We start from the raw sequence: 15551 nt of genomic DNA, 5'->3' as shown, positions 1-15551 counted from the left end.
TTTTTCACAGTAATAATATTATAATGTAATGGCTATAAACGATTGGTTTAGCTAAAATTTCGGCGTCGGTGTTGGCAGTGGCATTCTTGGTAGACAGTGAAGTGGCCTAGAGATGAAATTCGACATACATGAGAATGAAAATATTTTTAAAAATTTGGTGTAAGTAAGAGACGAACTTGTACCTCTTGCGGCTAGTCGGTGTTCTACCAGAGAGCCGCTTCCGCCTTTTAGGCTGCTTAAGAAAAATTTTATATTAATATAATCGACCAAGCAGCCATCTAGATGAAAGAAGCATTACGTTGCACAATCTTACCTTTCCACCAGGCGTCAAAACGTGCGAATTGCGCAACGATTCAGCTGCCCGCTCATTAAAAGTGGGTTGCTTCGCAGATGCGCGTGACAGCTTGCGGGCGGTTAGTTCGCCAATTTTCGAATCGAATATGTATGGCGTAGTGGGCATTTCGCAACTTCTTTTGCAGTAGGCATGCTATAGTAGTTATAACGCATGCTATAATAGCTATAATGGCCAATGCCACGTGCATAAACACTCCTTGCCTATGGTATGCTTGATCATGACAAACTGAAGGACACAATGCGCCATCCAGTCCTACTTCAGAAGGTGAACGTTAAGCGTGCTCGAAGTATCTTCTTTTGCGTTTTCGTATCATGCAAACAAACTAAGTTCAAGTGCCACCCTAGGAAGACTGCAAAAATTGTATTTTTGCAATGGCATTTCTTGCCTAATCTTGGTACTTTTCATGTATGCATGTTTATTCTCAGGTTGGAACTTGGAGTGCGTCATCAGGGCTAAACATTACTCGAGCAGAAAATTTGTTTGAAGGCGAAATACTCAGCGTCTTGAAGAACAAGACTTTGAGGATAACGACGATATTGGTGAGACCATTGTTCACTCTTAGAACATGGTGGAAGTTGCGGCGCCCGACAAGTTTGTGTTAAGTAGGTGGTCGGACTGGTAAAGCTGCATTCATGGGATAACAGTAACATACATATAGTTTTGTCTTGTTGGACGTGAAAGGGTAAATTAGCTTGAAGATGCAAGTGTGAAAATCTGTGGAAATAATATCGTCAAAACAAGAGTAGGAAATGAGAGATTTCAGCCGATTGGAGAAAATGTGCATCTGGATGCATGTTAGATACTGTTAAAAGCTAGCAAAATGTATTACATGAAAAGCGTTATTAGGCTTCTAGAGAGAAACATAGATAAATAAGGGGAAAGATGGTAAGATCATTGCAAATCAAACACCTTGTTTTCTGCCCTCTATACTTTGCTCTGCATGATCATTAACGGTCACATGCTACATTATTTGAAGATGAAATTATGGAGTATGCTAAACAGTAACAGGGGCTCTTAGCGTATGCGTATATTTTTTTTCGTCAACGTGTTACTGGATACCGCATATAATCGGCGCTTGCGCATGCGTTTATAAAACTTATACCTGCACCCAAGGAACAAAAACTTCTCTCCAGGTATGTTTCAAGTCTACAACCATACATAGATCCCGAATTCGCCTTCGTTCACGGCTACTTCCTATATCCACTATCCGCAGACTCAAGCCACCGAATCAATCGAAGCCAATGTCCAAGCGCCATTTACGAACACGCTGTTTGATATAAATTACCGAATATGAGTGACCTATTCACCTGGATGATCCAATGGCTAAGGCACTTGGCTGCTGACCCGTAGGCCGCAATATTGAATCCCGGCAGCGGCGGTCGCATTATCGGTGGAGATGAAAATGCTTGAAGTGGATGTGCTTAGATTTACGTGCACGTTAAGAAAACCTATGAGGTCGAAGTTACCGCAGCCCTCCACTAAGGCGTTAATCTTAATTATTAACGTATACTCCAACAAATATTATTAATTTGTGTGATCTAGAAAAAAGGAAGCCGTAAACGTGAGTGGCATAAAGCTCCTGAAAGAGCGGATAGGTTGTGCCACCTATAGCGAGGAAGACAAGAACCAGGCAAGCACCAAATTATTCTTGTAGAAACGCGTTGCAGCAGCGTAGTTAAGAATGAGTGTCCTCTGTATTCAAGAGAAAAAAACCTGTTCATGACTATGGTTCCACAAGTGTCGCAAGATTTCGGCACCACCGGGCGGTAACACGACATTCCAATGCTCCTATGCGAAAACTGGGATACAGTACACGTTAATTACGTCTAATATTATTTTTACGCAATGGTGACTGCGTGTTATCAAAGGAAACATAGTTTGAATGCAGTTATGAAGTGCTTTTAGCTTGTACGTATACTTCTTTAGGTAACCGTGTTATCAGACACCAGAATTATTCTGCGCATGCATGAGCTTGAACGAAACGTGGAACTTTTACGAACCGTGTACAACTCTCTCGAAAGGTCTTACGTTTCCGGCCCCCTCTCGCAAATTGACCTCGTTCGTGGCTAAGCACGGTTCGTAGATGATTCTTAAAAGATCAAAAAGGAAATAAAAGTAAGCCCCGTAACTGACTGCATCATAGTGCGACTCCTCGAACACTGCAGTGGCTCACGAGGGATGGGGGTAAGGAGGGATTAAAAAGGATAGGGAGGAATAAAAGGGAGAGTGAAAGAGATAAGGACAGGTACAGATATACCCACTTGCAGAGGTAAGAAATAGAAAAGATGGACACGGTCGCAAGAGTCCGAGGACTCAGCGAGAGCTTCACGGCGTCAGGATATGGCGGAGGGCCTTCCTCCGTGGCGGAGAGCGAGCCGGTCGGCCATAGCTGCGCTGTCGTTGGAGATTGCGGGGGCACAACCGGTTGGCACGGAATCCAACGAGCGAATCTAAGCACGGTTTTGGCATTGTGGAGACTCAAGCCGCCAATGCGAGTGCGATTTTTGATCTGCTTCTTTCACCCAGCTTACTGAAGCTGGAGGACCTGGAATGCTGCAAACGTAAACGTAAGAGACCTAAAGCTGGATAGGTGGCGCAATATTAGGTAGTCAAGCAAAACCAGGAGAGAACAAACTTGTTCTTGTCGAAATGTCATGCATTTCACTTCTTGATTAAATGCTTTGTAGCGGGACAATGGCGAAAGAGTTCCTTTTTCACTTTTTCCTTCCTGACATTTTCGACAACGATGTATTTTACCTCGCTTTGTGAGTGCGTTTACTTTGTATATTTTTTATGTAAGCCCCCTGCTGTAATGCCCGATGGGGCAATTCAGGTATACAATAAATAAATAAATACTGAGCGCTAACAAACGTGGCCATGTCATCACGAGGTGTCAACACCATCGTCCGGTAATCGAATGTGTTTATACAATAGTAAACGCTAAAACAATAAGAACATCCATTACTGTTTTGTCTCAGTTATGATTCAATTTTAACAAAATCAAGTATAGTTTCAATGCATTTTTCATCACCATTTAGTGGCTTGCACAAACTAGAACGTACATGTTTACGTACGTACATAAATGTTTACGCATGGGGAGCTGAAACTTTTTAAAAACTTGCGTTCCTGTCTTCCGGTAGCACGGTAACGTAAAAATGCATAGATACAAGCTAAAAGCCTCTTGAAACAGAATTCCGGAGCCCTCCACTACGGCGTCTCTCATAATCATATGGTGGTTTTGGGACGTTCAACCCCACATATCAATCAATCATCAATCAATCTTGAAGCAGAAAACATGCAGGCGATATCGTCCAAACTTCAGAGTGAAGATCTCGCGTATATCTTACACGATGCTTACTGCAGAATGCACCATACGTCATGCTCAAGAAATCCGCGCACAAGCTCGAGGGAAACGACTGCTTCGAAGGTTACTGCGTGGATTTGCTCCGTGAAATATCCGCAACGCTGGGCTTCCACTACCAGTTGAAGCTCGTCAGAGATGGTGCCTACGGAACCCGTGACTCACAGGGCAGGTGGAACGGCATAATGCGCGAACTTGTGGACATGGTAAGCTTTGATTGAGAAAAATCACTGCGTACTCCAACAAATGAGTGTAACAGAAGCCAGCTTTTCAGGACAACTGTCGTACTTGTTTGTACAGATTCTAATTACAACACTCTGCATCTTCGATAAGCTGTCCACGCAGTGCTTCAAAAAGTTTGGTGGCGTTCCGGTTCATAAGATACAACCGTTATGAAATACCTTGTGATTTAGAGCTTTGGTGTCTTCAGACTAAATGGTATTTTAAACTCAAAAATATCGTCTAGCTTCTGCCGCTTCTAATAGAAACAATAACTTATAACAGAATTGCAACCAGCTTAGGGTATCGTTATTCTCCGTAAAAAAAAAAACATCACCATACCGTATAATCGGTTCACATACATAGACAGCTTTCACATGCTTCTGTCATATGCGTAAAAGCTCAGTATGGCTAATATGGCATGCATCAAACGTGTTCGCCCCCTCTCTTTGTTCAGCGCATTTACACGCCAGCATAATGAAAAAGACCGTAGCTAGTTGTTTAACTCTGGCTAAGGGGTAAACAGCCGCAGTGCTTAATGGTAGATATTAATATTAGGAGTCAAGATATCGTTTTTGAACTATAGACACCGAAGTCCTCACCACTTTCATTTCGTAGGAATAAATATTAACGCGTGCTGTCATCTTCTTTTCACTGTGAACAGAACGCCGTGCTCTAAAGCTTTGTTCTAGTTAACCCTATGGTTAGGGATGACGTTACCGAGGACAAGTGGGTAATAAGTGAAATGATACAATCTCCTAGAATGAAAGTGAGGCTTGTAAGCCTCAAGTGGCTTGATTCAGACTGATTATCTAAGCTTAGTGAAGTTACTGAGACATTTCAATCATAAATATTTCAGGGCAAATACTGGCTACTTTTCATTTGAAAATACTCCGCACCATTTTCTTTACAGCTTTTATTTGAATGTGCCAACCACCAAAATTATCTGAAAATTTCTTTAAGTCAATTGTAGTGTCATACGTTTTTAAGTGTACAAGCGTACTGATAACCCAACTCATCTCTAGCAAATGCTCTTTATTTTACACGCTCAACTGTTCGACGATTCCTACGTCTTCGCTGCAGGAGGCAGACCTGGCGATTGGTGACCTGACCATCACCTCAGAGCGCGAGCAATCTGTCGACTTCACTATACCTTTCATGACGCTGGGGGTCAGCATACTCTACAAGAAGACCGACCAGAAGCGTTCCCTCCTATTCTTCCTGTCTCCGCTTTCGGGGGATGTGTGGCTTTGTGTCGCCGGGGCGTGCGTCGCAGTGAGTGCAATTCTGTGCTGCGTCTCTCGTGCTCAGAGCGCAGTGTGTCGCGGAAATAGTGCCGTGTCACGACGTTATGGATGCTGCTCCTGCGGAAACAGTTTATCGCGCATTGATGGAGATTGGTACACTGAAACGGACAGTGGCCGTGCCAGGCTCGACATCATCAAGGGTCAGGAAGCAGTCGGTTCCTCCGAGCTCCAACGAGAGACGTTATATTCTGACAGCTGGAGAAATAAAACTCTGCCAACGGTGCTAAGGGGCTTCACTCTCCCCAACAGTTTTTGGTTTATAGTTAGCGCCATCATGAGGCAGGAATGTGGTATATTTCCTAGGTAAGTTGAAAATTGTCTTTCCTACATCAAATGCTTCATTGCGTAGACTTTATTTAAAACTAGATATTGCGATTCTCGTTCTCTACCTTTTATGTTTTGCATAATAAAGACAAAACTTCAGCTACGCAAATGTCGGGTTTTCGACCTTATGTTGATAAAAGAGATGGTTCAAAAGACAAAACTTAGCGCTCAAGAGATTGCTTCATTCTGTTGCGTGAGATATGACTACGATGAATAATTAAAATAACACCAAAATTTTTAAAGTGCGTATAGCTTTTCAGAATGATTAATCACGAAGTTGTATGCTACACCTTAAGCCTAAAAAAGAAATGTTACGTTGCGCAGAGATTGAAACTCGGCTGACAGATTGAGGAGATATGTGGCTAATAGCCTTAGTGAATTGTTTTCACTCGGAAAGACGTCCTCCAGTGCCGCTTGTAAGAACTGGTAATTATTGTGACACACCTTACTCTTTGGCCATCTCGGTTTAAATAATCCATGTCACGTGTCTGAAGTACTATCGATGAGATGACGCTGCCCCGTGATATACAGCAACAAAGTATTTAACCGTGGCGTGAATCCAACATAAATATTCAAAACGAAACAACCAGAACATACTTTTACAATTATGATATTCCGCAGTAGTTTGTTGTGGCCTGGTAACATTTTATAGCAAAAAGTACAGAAAAGTACTCATTTGGTAATTCCGTTCTTCAGAGAACAACGAGTTTTTGTACATATCCCGACTGTTGGTTGCCTATTTTTTACATGTTTTTTAACGCAACATTAAAAATAGTTTGCAATGTTCGCATTACTTATATTTGGCTCGTTTTTCGTAGCTTTCTTTGTTATTTATTTCGATTACCCTCAGGGCTCCTAAAGACGTTACAGAGGGGATGAGTAATACAACAAAAATGCAGTAAAAGTAGAACACAGAAACACACGTCAGTGAGATTATATGTTTAACAACAAAAAGTTATTTAGGGCGCATAACATAATCTGTCAGTGCAGTTTTGAATGATTACCTATTTCCGTCAGAAATCGTACATCATGCATCTACATACCTTATACAAAACATATAAAGTAGCACACTCCCTATAGGATGGCACTGTGTCGACAAAGTTCTACCCTGTGGCCTGCTTGGGCACCGTCCTTTGTTCAAGATAATTTTACATAACACGTTATATTGTGCAGGGCAGCTCCAACACGCATCATTGCTGCAACTTGGTGGATCTTCTCCTTCGTGCTGGTTTCCTCTTACACGGCTAATCTGGCAGCTTTCCTGACTAAAGAGAGGCTCCAGTCACCCATCGAGAGTGCCGAAGACTTGGCGAAGCAGTCAGCCGTGCGCTACGGATGCGTTCGCTCAGGATCGACTCACGCCTTGTTCAAGGTATGGTACTGTCTATAAGCGAGAAGTATTATATTCGACTGCTGATAAGTGCGTCCAGTATTGCTTATAAAGGCACTATGCACCAAAGATAAAGCAAGTTGTCTTGTTAAAATAATATATTTTGTATTGAACAGCATCGTTATCACAATAGCAATATTTATCCAATTGTCGTGCTGTTAGTGAAGTCATATTTCTTCGAAATCTCAATTCAATATTTTGTGGAGGTTACGTCCCGAAACCACAATACGATTATCAGAGACGTCATCAATGGAAGGCTCCAGAAATTTCGACCACATGAGATTTTTTAACCAGTATTCAACTCTAAGTACACGAGCTGCAAGCGTTATGAGTCCATCGAAAATGAAGCCGCCTCAGCCGGGTTCAAAACCTTTTGAAGCAGGGCCACATTTTATATGAAAGCGGATGTCTCTTTCGGTGATGGCCTTGCATGGTACCATGTATGTCCTGTAAAACGAACGATGCGTTCGCAAAACACAAAGGCGTGAACACTACGTACGTTCAGGAATAGGCAGACAAAGTCGCCTGGTCACGTAGTCCTGAAGAAAGTTCCAAAGGAGAGAAGCTGGTGTGCTGATATAGTTGTGAGGTAGTCATTTTGATGAAGCCAAATTCTGCCCAGACACTAGTTTCAAAAAGGCTTAGAAACATGTGTGGCTAAACTTTATCAACAAGACTAAATTACGTATCAGCTGCTTCAAAATTATTCGCTGCATAAAAACACCTGGCAGATCAACTTTATGCAAACCCAAAGGGCCTGAAATATAGTGCTGGCTTTGTGGGCAAAATGTTAGTGTGATGGTTTGTTCAATAAAAAACTGAATAACGAGGCCGCACGGGACAAAGTTGCCGAGAGAGAGAGAGAGATCCTCCAAAGTTCACACTTCTATTCCCTTTTCTCAGTCCAGCACATACACATTGTAATATCAGTATATCTTCACGTGGTGAGTGCAGTAAACAAGGCGATTGAGCAAGAAAAAGGATGGACACAAATGTATCAGTTGAGTACATATCACTGTAAAAACAAGGTAGAAAACATTAAGGCAACGTGAGTGTTTCAATTAGGTGACTGCAATGCCACTAGCGTGTAAAATTTGGTCAACTTTTGATTCGCTTCGGGTTCACTTGTGCGCTTTGAAGGAATGGTGCCACCGAATTTGTGGCATGCGTGTTCTTTGCTGTAAGCGTTTCCTTCACCTCCGGGAAGCATGATACGAACACCAAGATTCGCGTATTTTCGCTAAATTATTTATTATTACTCTACTTAGGCGGACCATTTCGGGTTTCGGTTTCGCGGTTCCGAATTAGGCAGTGATGTCGACGCATAGGTGGCTTGGTCACGTGAGCACACAAGGATGTGACGCACAATGTGGCACACCAAGCGCCAGCAAAACAAACGCACTAGCAGTCGCCATGACTAGCTGCACTAGCATCGAGGCAGTGGCAAGGCAAAATGCAGCAATAAGGAAAAAAAGCGTTTATATCTATGTTTAGAAATAGTGGGTAACGATTTAGAGTATGTGGCGATGCGCGCCTCTGACGACGTTACGAACGGCGCCACGAATCTCACCACTGCAACCACCGTTTCGAAAGAAGGCGACGCCAACACGGTCCCGAAGGCGCCATCTGCTCCGATTCCGCCGAACCGGTCACCAGCCGTTTGGTAGCGTAGGTTTCTCAGCTCGCGACTGCTTCTGCGCAGAGCTGATAGACGAGCGGACGAGACGATGGTGAGTTAAACAAGGTTTACGTACAGCATATATACAGAGGCGTTACAAATTCGGCACTGGGGCCGACAGCTTAGAGACCCGAAGAGCCGAGCTCTCCTCTCTAACACATAGGTCTACTGCTCGCGACGCGCCGCAGGGCTTTTTTTATATGCACAGGGTGGATTATTTGAATAACCAAATGTCCAACCAGAAGTGCCGCTGGTTGTGAGGCCAGAATTCCCCATGGGGGTCGTCGCTGGGCCGCGTCATCGAATCTGAAGCCGCTGCGCTGCACGTGGCTGCACCCAAGGACGAGCGACGTCGCCACGCATTGCGTCAGACTCGCCAGACAGGAAGGCGCCGATTGCTTCGACGGGCTCGCTGGCTGAGGTGACTCACTGTGCGTGCGCTGCAGAAAGGCACCGCCGCGTGATGACGCCATTGAGTTGTTTGCGTCAGGCAGGCTCGCGTGCTGGCTTTGACACAGATTGCCCTTTTCAAAGGCATGGACGTTCGCTGTGGACTCGTAGGCATAACAAGGACTAGGTACTCTGCTATGGGGAAGCGTAAAGCCGTCCCGTATATACAGTGTTGCTCTATGGCTTCACTTTGAAACATTTACAACGTTCGAACTACGTGGACGAGGAAGCCACCCGACGCTCGATGCGCCGACTTCATGTAGGCGCCAAGATGATGATGGAGGATGAGGCAGCCCTGCTGTTGGACGCGCGCAGCATCTCTGAACGATGCGTCGACTGTCTTTTCGAAAGCACCCAGAGTCCTTGAGAGACGCACACAGTGCCTCTGCAAGGGACGCCAGCACACTCGTAACAGCAGGCATGCTAGTTCTTTCCTTGTTCACAAAATGCGTTTCCGAGATGGCGGAGGTCACCCACGTCACTACAAACGTGGTGTGACGTCACGACAACTGCCGTTACTTCTCCTATTCAGGGTGTGTTTCAATACTCACCGTAGATGGGAAAATAGACAGCTAAATCAATGGCGGTCATCTTAAGTCCCATTGCAATTCTCACGTTTCCAGCAAAATAGACAGCTCCGAGAAGACCGCGTCGTAAAGAAATACGATGCAGGCTACTTTGCTGCCTAAACAAGATGGCGGCTCAGCGAATCGCTAAGATAGATTGAATCTAGCCGGAATGGTCGTCAGCACAAAGCAGATGCTTCTTCAGATGGTCATTGTGAGTAACGCTTAATTTTTTTTAGATTTAAACACGAAATAAGCCACAAAATACAACTGTTACATTTGCTAATCTGGCTTTCTCTTCTCGACGCGAGGTGACATACCGTCGCGAAAATGCCATACAGACGTGTTCCGATTCTCGGACAGCATGGGCTCGGTGCTGTCTTCTAAGCAGCCTGCGTAAACTGTCTACGTGCTGTCTAATAATTGGAACACAGCCATATGAGACGTCAGTGTTGCTGCGAAGCGATTTGCCTAGATAGCGAGAGTGAGCATTAGACTACACTTTTAGAATTTAATTAAAGTATATTCTACGTGTTCTTTGTGTCCGACTCTTTGTGTGGTGAGTCCTTGAACACAGAAGAAACACACAACAGGCTTGAAATTTGGTGTCATCGCTCTTCAGGTATTCAAAGAAAACAGATCTGTGGTAAGTATGTGCCATCTTCTTGACAACCATAAATCAACGCTCGGCTCTTTCAATCAACATTGTTATTTCTCTCAGAAAGCAAAGATGGTCTGACTGCTTGCTCAGTAAGCATTTTTGTTTGTTTGAAGTGTTATCTCTAAATAAACTTTTCAGATTGCTTTCAGTTTCCAATTACATTACTTTCTACATCCTAAACCCAGATCTTGGGCAAATTACTTTTGTGGGTGAACGTCATTGATATGAAACTATCATCAACACCATCAACTAGTTTAATTGTTGGAGGCCATACTGCTAGCTGATGGATGAATGGATGGATGCGAAACTTTATTTGAAGTCCTGAGGTGCACGATCCAACGTGCAGCTGGGCCGCTTCCACGTTGGGGCCATCAGGCAAGCCCAAGTGTTACATCATGGGCCCCCTGGACAGCTCACATTGAACCCCGATATCCGGGCTCCTCCTAGCATATTGCCACGTTCCATTTCCCAAGTTTTTGTTATCGTCCCAAAACATTTCACGATTCTCAGCGCAAACCGCGCCTGCAGTTTTCTAGAAGGTTCCGGACTGTAGTAGATCATTTCGATAAGATCACGCCCACTGTGCGAACGGTACAGATTGTTCTGGAAGCTACGCCACCGCCAGCGATAACGCTAGAACATTCGACGGCAAGAGTATAAATGCCGACGCGCTTCACCGCTTGTCAGTTGTTGATCGAAGGCCGACGCTGCGTTAGCCACTATCAGTCCGAGACTGCTATCTGCGCAAGACTGCTGCTGTAATTAGACTTTCCCTTTACCGGGCACAGGTTCGCCCCATTTAACAGTTAAATCCCAACACGAAGTTTCCTGTCTTCGGCTGCGTCACGACCCCGTGACATCTGGTGGAGGTGCTGCTTCGTTCATGTACCGGTCGCCCCCGTCAAGCCGTGAACCCAGCCCCCGTCGCGAAGAAGATACCGACGCCAACCAAGAGCAGCGAACGAGCCGCCGACAGCAAGGTCTCCCACCGGAGTACGGCCTTCTACAAGGCAAGGCGTGGAAGACCAAGACCATGACCTCGACTGCAGCGACAATGACAACCGGAGCGTCCCAGCCCGCGATCGTCATTCATCAACCCAGGGAACCGCCAACGTTCCATGGCTCATCGTTTGAAGACCCGGAAACCTGGCTAGAAACATACGACCGTGTGGCCGCCCTCAACCACTGGGACAACGAAGAAAAGCTCCGTCGTGTGTACTTCTACCTGGAAGATACCACAAGGACCTGGCTAGAGAATAAGGAGTCCACGCTCCGAACGTGGGATGTCTTCTGCGGAGCATTTCTGCAAACGTTCGCGAGCATCGCTCGCAAAGAGAGGGCCGCTGCTCTACTCGAGACCCGGGTTCAGCTACCAAATGAAAAGGTTGGAATTTTCACAGAGGAGATGACCCGCCTATTCCGTCACGCTGACCCAGACATGCCGGAGGAAAAGAAAGTTCGTTTCCTCATGCGAGGGGTCAAACAGGAGCTCTTCGCGGGACTAATGAGGAATCCACCGTACACCGTCCAAGAATTTGTATCTGAGGTGACCACCATCAAAAAAAAACGCTGGACATGCGCACCAGACAGTATAATCGTCGCCTGACTCCAGAATTCGCAACTGCTCAAGCCAGTGACTCCGACGACCTGCGTGAAACGATCCGAGCGATCGTGCGGGAAGAGCTGCGCAAACTGTTGCCTTCGGCGCAGCCTCAAGTGGATTCGATCGCCGACATTGTGTGAGAAGAAGTCCGGCAATCGCTTCGAATTCCCGAAACACCGCCGCCCGAGCCAGAAACTATGAGCTACGCCGCTGCAGTGCGCCACAACGCTCCTCCCCGTACACGCCAAAACGCCGCCCCGTCGCACTTCCGTCGCCAGACGCCACCGCCGCCACCACCCCCACCGACGTCATACCGTTCCCCAGCGGGCCAGCGCAGTGCGTCGAAGAAAACCGACGTTTGGCGTACCCCTGACCACCGCCCACTGTGCTACCACCGCGGCGAGGCCGGGCACACTTACCGCCGTTGCCAGTACCGAAAGATGGGACTGCGTGGCTTCGCCATCGATGCACCACGTCCACAGCCAGTAGAATGACCACGTGACATCGCCGACTACCTGACAGGAACTCGGTGGACACCACGAAACCCTTCGCGTTCGCCGTCACCCAGCCGCCGCACGTCACCGCACCACCGGCAGTACTCTGGCCCAACGCGAGGCCGGTCTCCTAGCCCGTATCCGAGAAACTAAGGGCAGCAACCGGTGGAGGTGCGGTTGCTGTGCGACGAACTACCGAAGATCCTCCGACGACGACGACGCCGCGACGGAGCTTTCCGAACACAACGCCAAACAGGCAAAGCCCTGACGGCGAAAGCTCACTTACCGAAGGTGGCCTGACGACGCAACAGGGAAGCAGCGGAACAAGCCGACGCAGCCGTGACCCGACGCCACGCCCTAACTGTAATGCGAGACGGCGAACTAGCGACCTCGACGTTCTTATCGACGGCCACATTGTGACGCTCTCGTTGATACTGGAGCCGACTATTCTGTCATCAGTGGGTCGTTCGCCGCAAAGTAAAGAAAGTTAGGACAGCTTGGAAAGGCCCTGAAATCCGCACAGCCGGAGGCCATCTCGTAACGCCTGCAGGAATCTGCATAGCGAGAGTCACCATTAACGGCCGTATTTATCCTACAGACTTCGTAGTCCTACAGCGTTGCTCGAGAGATGTCATCCTTGGCATGGACTTCTTATGCCTCCATGGTGCTGTCATCAACATAAAAACAAAGTCGATAACGTTATCCACAGAAGAAGCACTACCGCCGCGCACGCCGTCAGGACACCATGCCTTGAATGTGCTGGAAGAACAAGTCACCATTCCGCCTCGCTCAAGCGTCATTATTTCAGTCGGCGCTCCTAAATCACCTGACTTGGAAAGCGTCGTTGAAGGCAGTCAGCATCTGTTGGTCACCCGAAATATTTGCGTCGCAAGAGGAATTGCAGAGCTGCGGGGAGGCAAAGCAACGGTTATGCTCACGAATTTCAGCAATGAGTACAAACATGTGAACAAAGGAACAAGGGTCGCATACATCGAAGAAATTGTCGAAGCCACCAGTGCTTTCGCCCTCGCCGATTCTGCGGAACCTGCTCAGAGGAAGCAAGCCCCTCCCATAGCTTTCGACGTCAATCCCAGACTTCCGAACGATAAGCAAGAACAGCTCAAGGCCCTGCTCCTGCAATACGAAGATTGCTTTTCGTCGTCATCGAAAATTCGGCAGACCCCAATCACGAAACATCGCATCATAACCAAAGAAAATGCCAGACCACTCCGTCAGAGTCCGTACAGGGTTTTGACGCGAGAACGTGAGGCCATGAAGAGACAAATTGATGAAATGCTGTGGGATGACATTATCCAGCCGTCCAAGAGTCCATGGGCATCCCCCGTGGTGTTAGTGAAGAAAAAGGATGGGACCCTACGTTTCTGCGTTGATTATCGCCGCCTGAACAAAATCACAAGAAAGGACGTGTATCCTCTCCCACGAATCGACGACGCACTTGATCGGCTCCATAACGCCAAGTACTTTTCATCAATGGACCTCAAGACTGGCTATTGGCAAATCGAAGTCGACGAAAGAGACCGAGAGAAGACGGTGTTTATAACACTGGACGGCCTTGTCGAGTTTAAGGTGATGCCCTTCGGCCTTTGCTCAGCGCCTGCAACTTTTCAACGCGTTATGGATACAGTACTGGCAGGATTGAAGTGGCAGACTTGCCTTGTGTACTTGGACGACGTCGTCGTGTTTTCCTCGAGTTTCGACGAGCATCTTTTGCCCCTTGAAGCTGTACTTCAAGCCATCAAGACTTCCGGACACTGAAGCTAGAAAAGTGCAGATTCGCGTATGAGGAGCTCTTGTTTCTGGGGCACGTTATCAGCAAGTCTGGAGTTCATCCCGATACACGGAAAACAGCCGCCATCGCCGACTTCCCGCCGCCCACTGACAAGAAAGCCGTGCGCCGGTTTCTGGGCCTGTGTGCCTATTATAGGCGGTTCGTGAAAAACTTCGCCCGCATCGCCGATCCTCTCACTAACCTTACCAAGGCCGACGTGGAGTTCAAGTGGGAAACGCCGCAGGAACACGCTTTCCAGGAGCTTAAACATCACCTCCAGACGCCTCTGTTACTTGCCCATTTCGACGAATTTGCCGAGACAGAAATACATACTGACGCAAGCAGCGTAGGTCTTGGCACCGTTCTTGTGCAGAGGCTGAGGGACTTGAAAGGGTTATTAGTTACGCCAGCCGATCGCTATCCAAAGCAGAAGCAAATTATTCCACAACAGAAAAGGAGTGCCTGGCCATCATCTGGGCTACGTCAAAATTTCGCCCCTACCTCTACGGCAGGCCCTTCAAAGTTGTGTGCGATCACCACGCATTGTGTTGGCTAGCCACCTTGAAGGACCCTTCAGGTCGCCTCGCACGATGGAGCCTGAGACTTCAAGAATATGACATTACTGTCATTTACAAGTCCGGCAAAAAACACTCCGACGCCGACTGTCTCTCTCGTGCGCCTGTAGACCAACCGCTACCCGACGACCCGGATGACGACTACTTCTTAGGAACGATAACTACCGACGACTTCGCTGAACGACAAAGGGCCGACCCGGAACTTAAGGCCCTAATTGAATACCTCGAAGGCCGGATCGCCGAAGTCCTTAAGGTATTCAAGCGCGCACTTAGGTCGTTCTTTCTACGAAACGGTCTTCTACAAAAGAAAAACTTTTCACCGCTTCGAGCTAAGTACCTCCTTGTGGTGCCTTCAGCTCTGCGACCAGAACTCCTGCAGGCCCTGCACGACGATCCGAGGGCAGGGCACCTCGGTGTATCTCGCACGCTCGCGAGGATACAAGAAAGGTACTACTGGCGACGTCTTACCACCGACGTCACTCGTTATGTGAGAACATGCCGGGACTGTCAGCGACGCAAGACACCGCCGACAAAGACAGTGGGATTTCTGCAGCCAATTGATCCACCTTGCCGACCTTTCCAGCAGATTGGTATGGACCTACTGGGGCCGTTCCCGACGTCGGCTTTCGGAAACAAGTGGATCGTGGTAGCTACCGACTACCTCACCCGCTACGCCGAGACAAAAGCCCTGCCAAAAGGCAGTGCATCCGAGGTAGCTAAGTTCTTCGTCGAAAATATTGTCCGACGTCACGGCGCCCCGGAGGTCCTTATCACCGACA

General features: G+C 47.2%; 1 protein-coding gene across 1 annotated transcript in view; it reads left to right on the top strand.

Moving 5' to 3' along the window:
* The first annotated feature begins 175 nt into the window (after positions 1-175).
* Positions 176-15551, top strand: part of LOC142784634 (glutamate receptor ionotropic, kainate 2-like) — a 29592-nt gene continuing 14216 nt past the window's right edge. The window contains exons 1-4 of the mRNA XM_075883062.1: positions 176-894; positions 3719-3922; positions 5019-5545; positions 6740-6938. Coding sequence (XP_075739177.1) covers positions 763-894; positions 3719-3922; positions 5019-5545; positions 6740-6938 — 1062 coding nt within the window. The 5' untranslated portion in view covers positions 176-762. The remainder of the gene's footprint in view (positions 895-3718; positions 3923-5018; positions 5546-6739; positions 6939-15551) is intronic.

The sequence above is a fragment of the Rhipicephalus microplus genome, unplaced genomic scaffold (genome assembly GCF_043290135.1).
Source record: "Rhipicephalus microplus isolate Deutch F79 unplaced genomic scaffold, USDA_Rmic scaffold_15, whole genome shotgun sequence".
Taxonomy (NCBI): Eukaryota; Metazoa; Arthropoda; class Arachnida; order Ixodida; family Ixodidae; genus Rhipicephalus; species Rhipicephalus microplus.
This window is presented reverse-complemented; position numbering and strand designations above follow the sequence as displayed.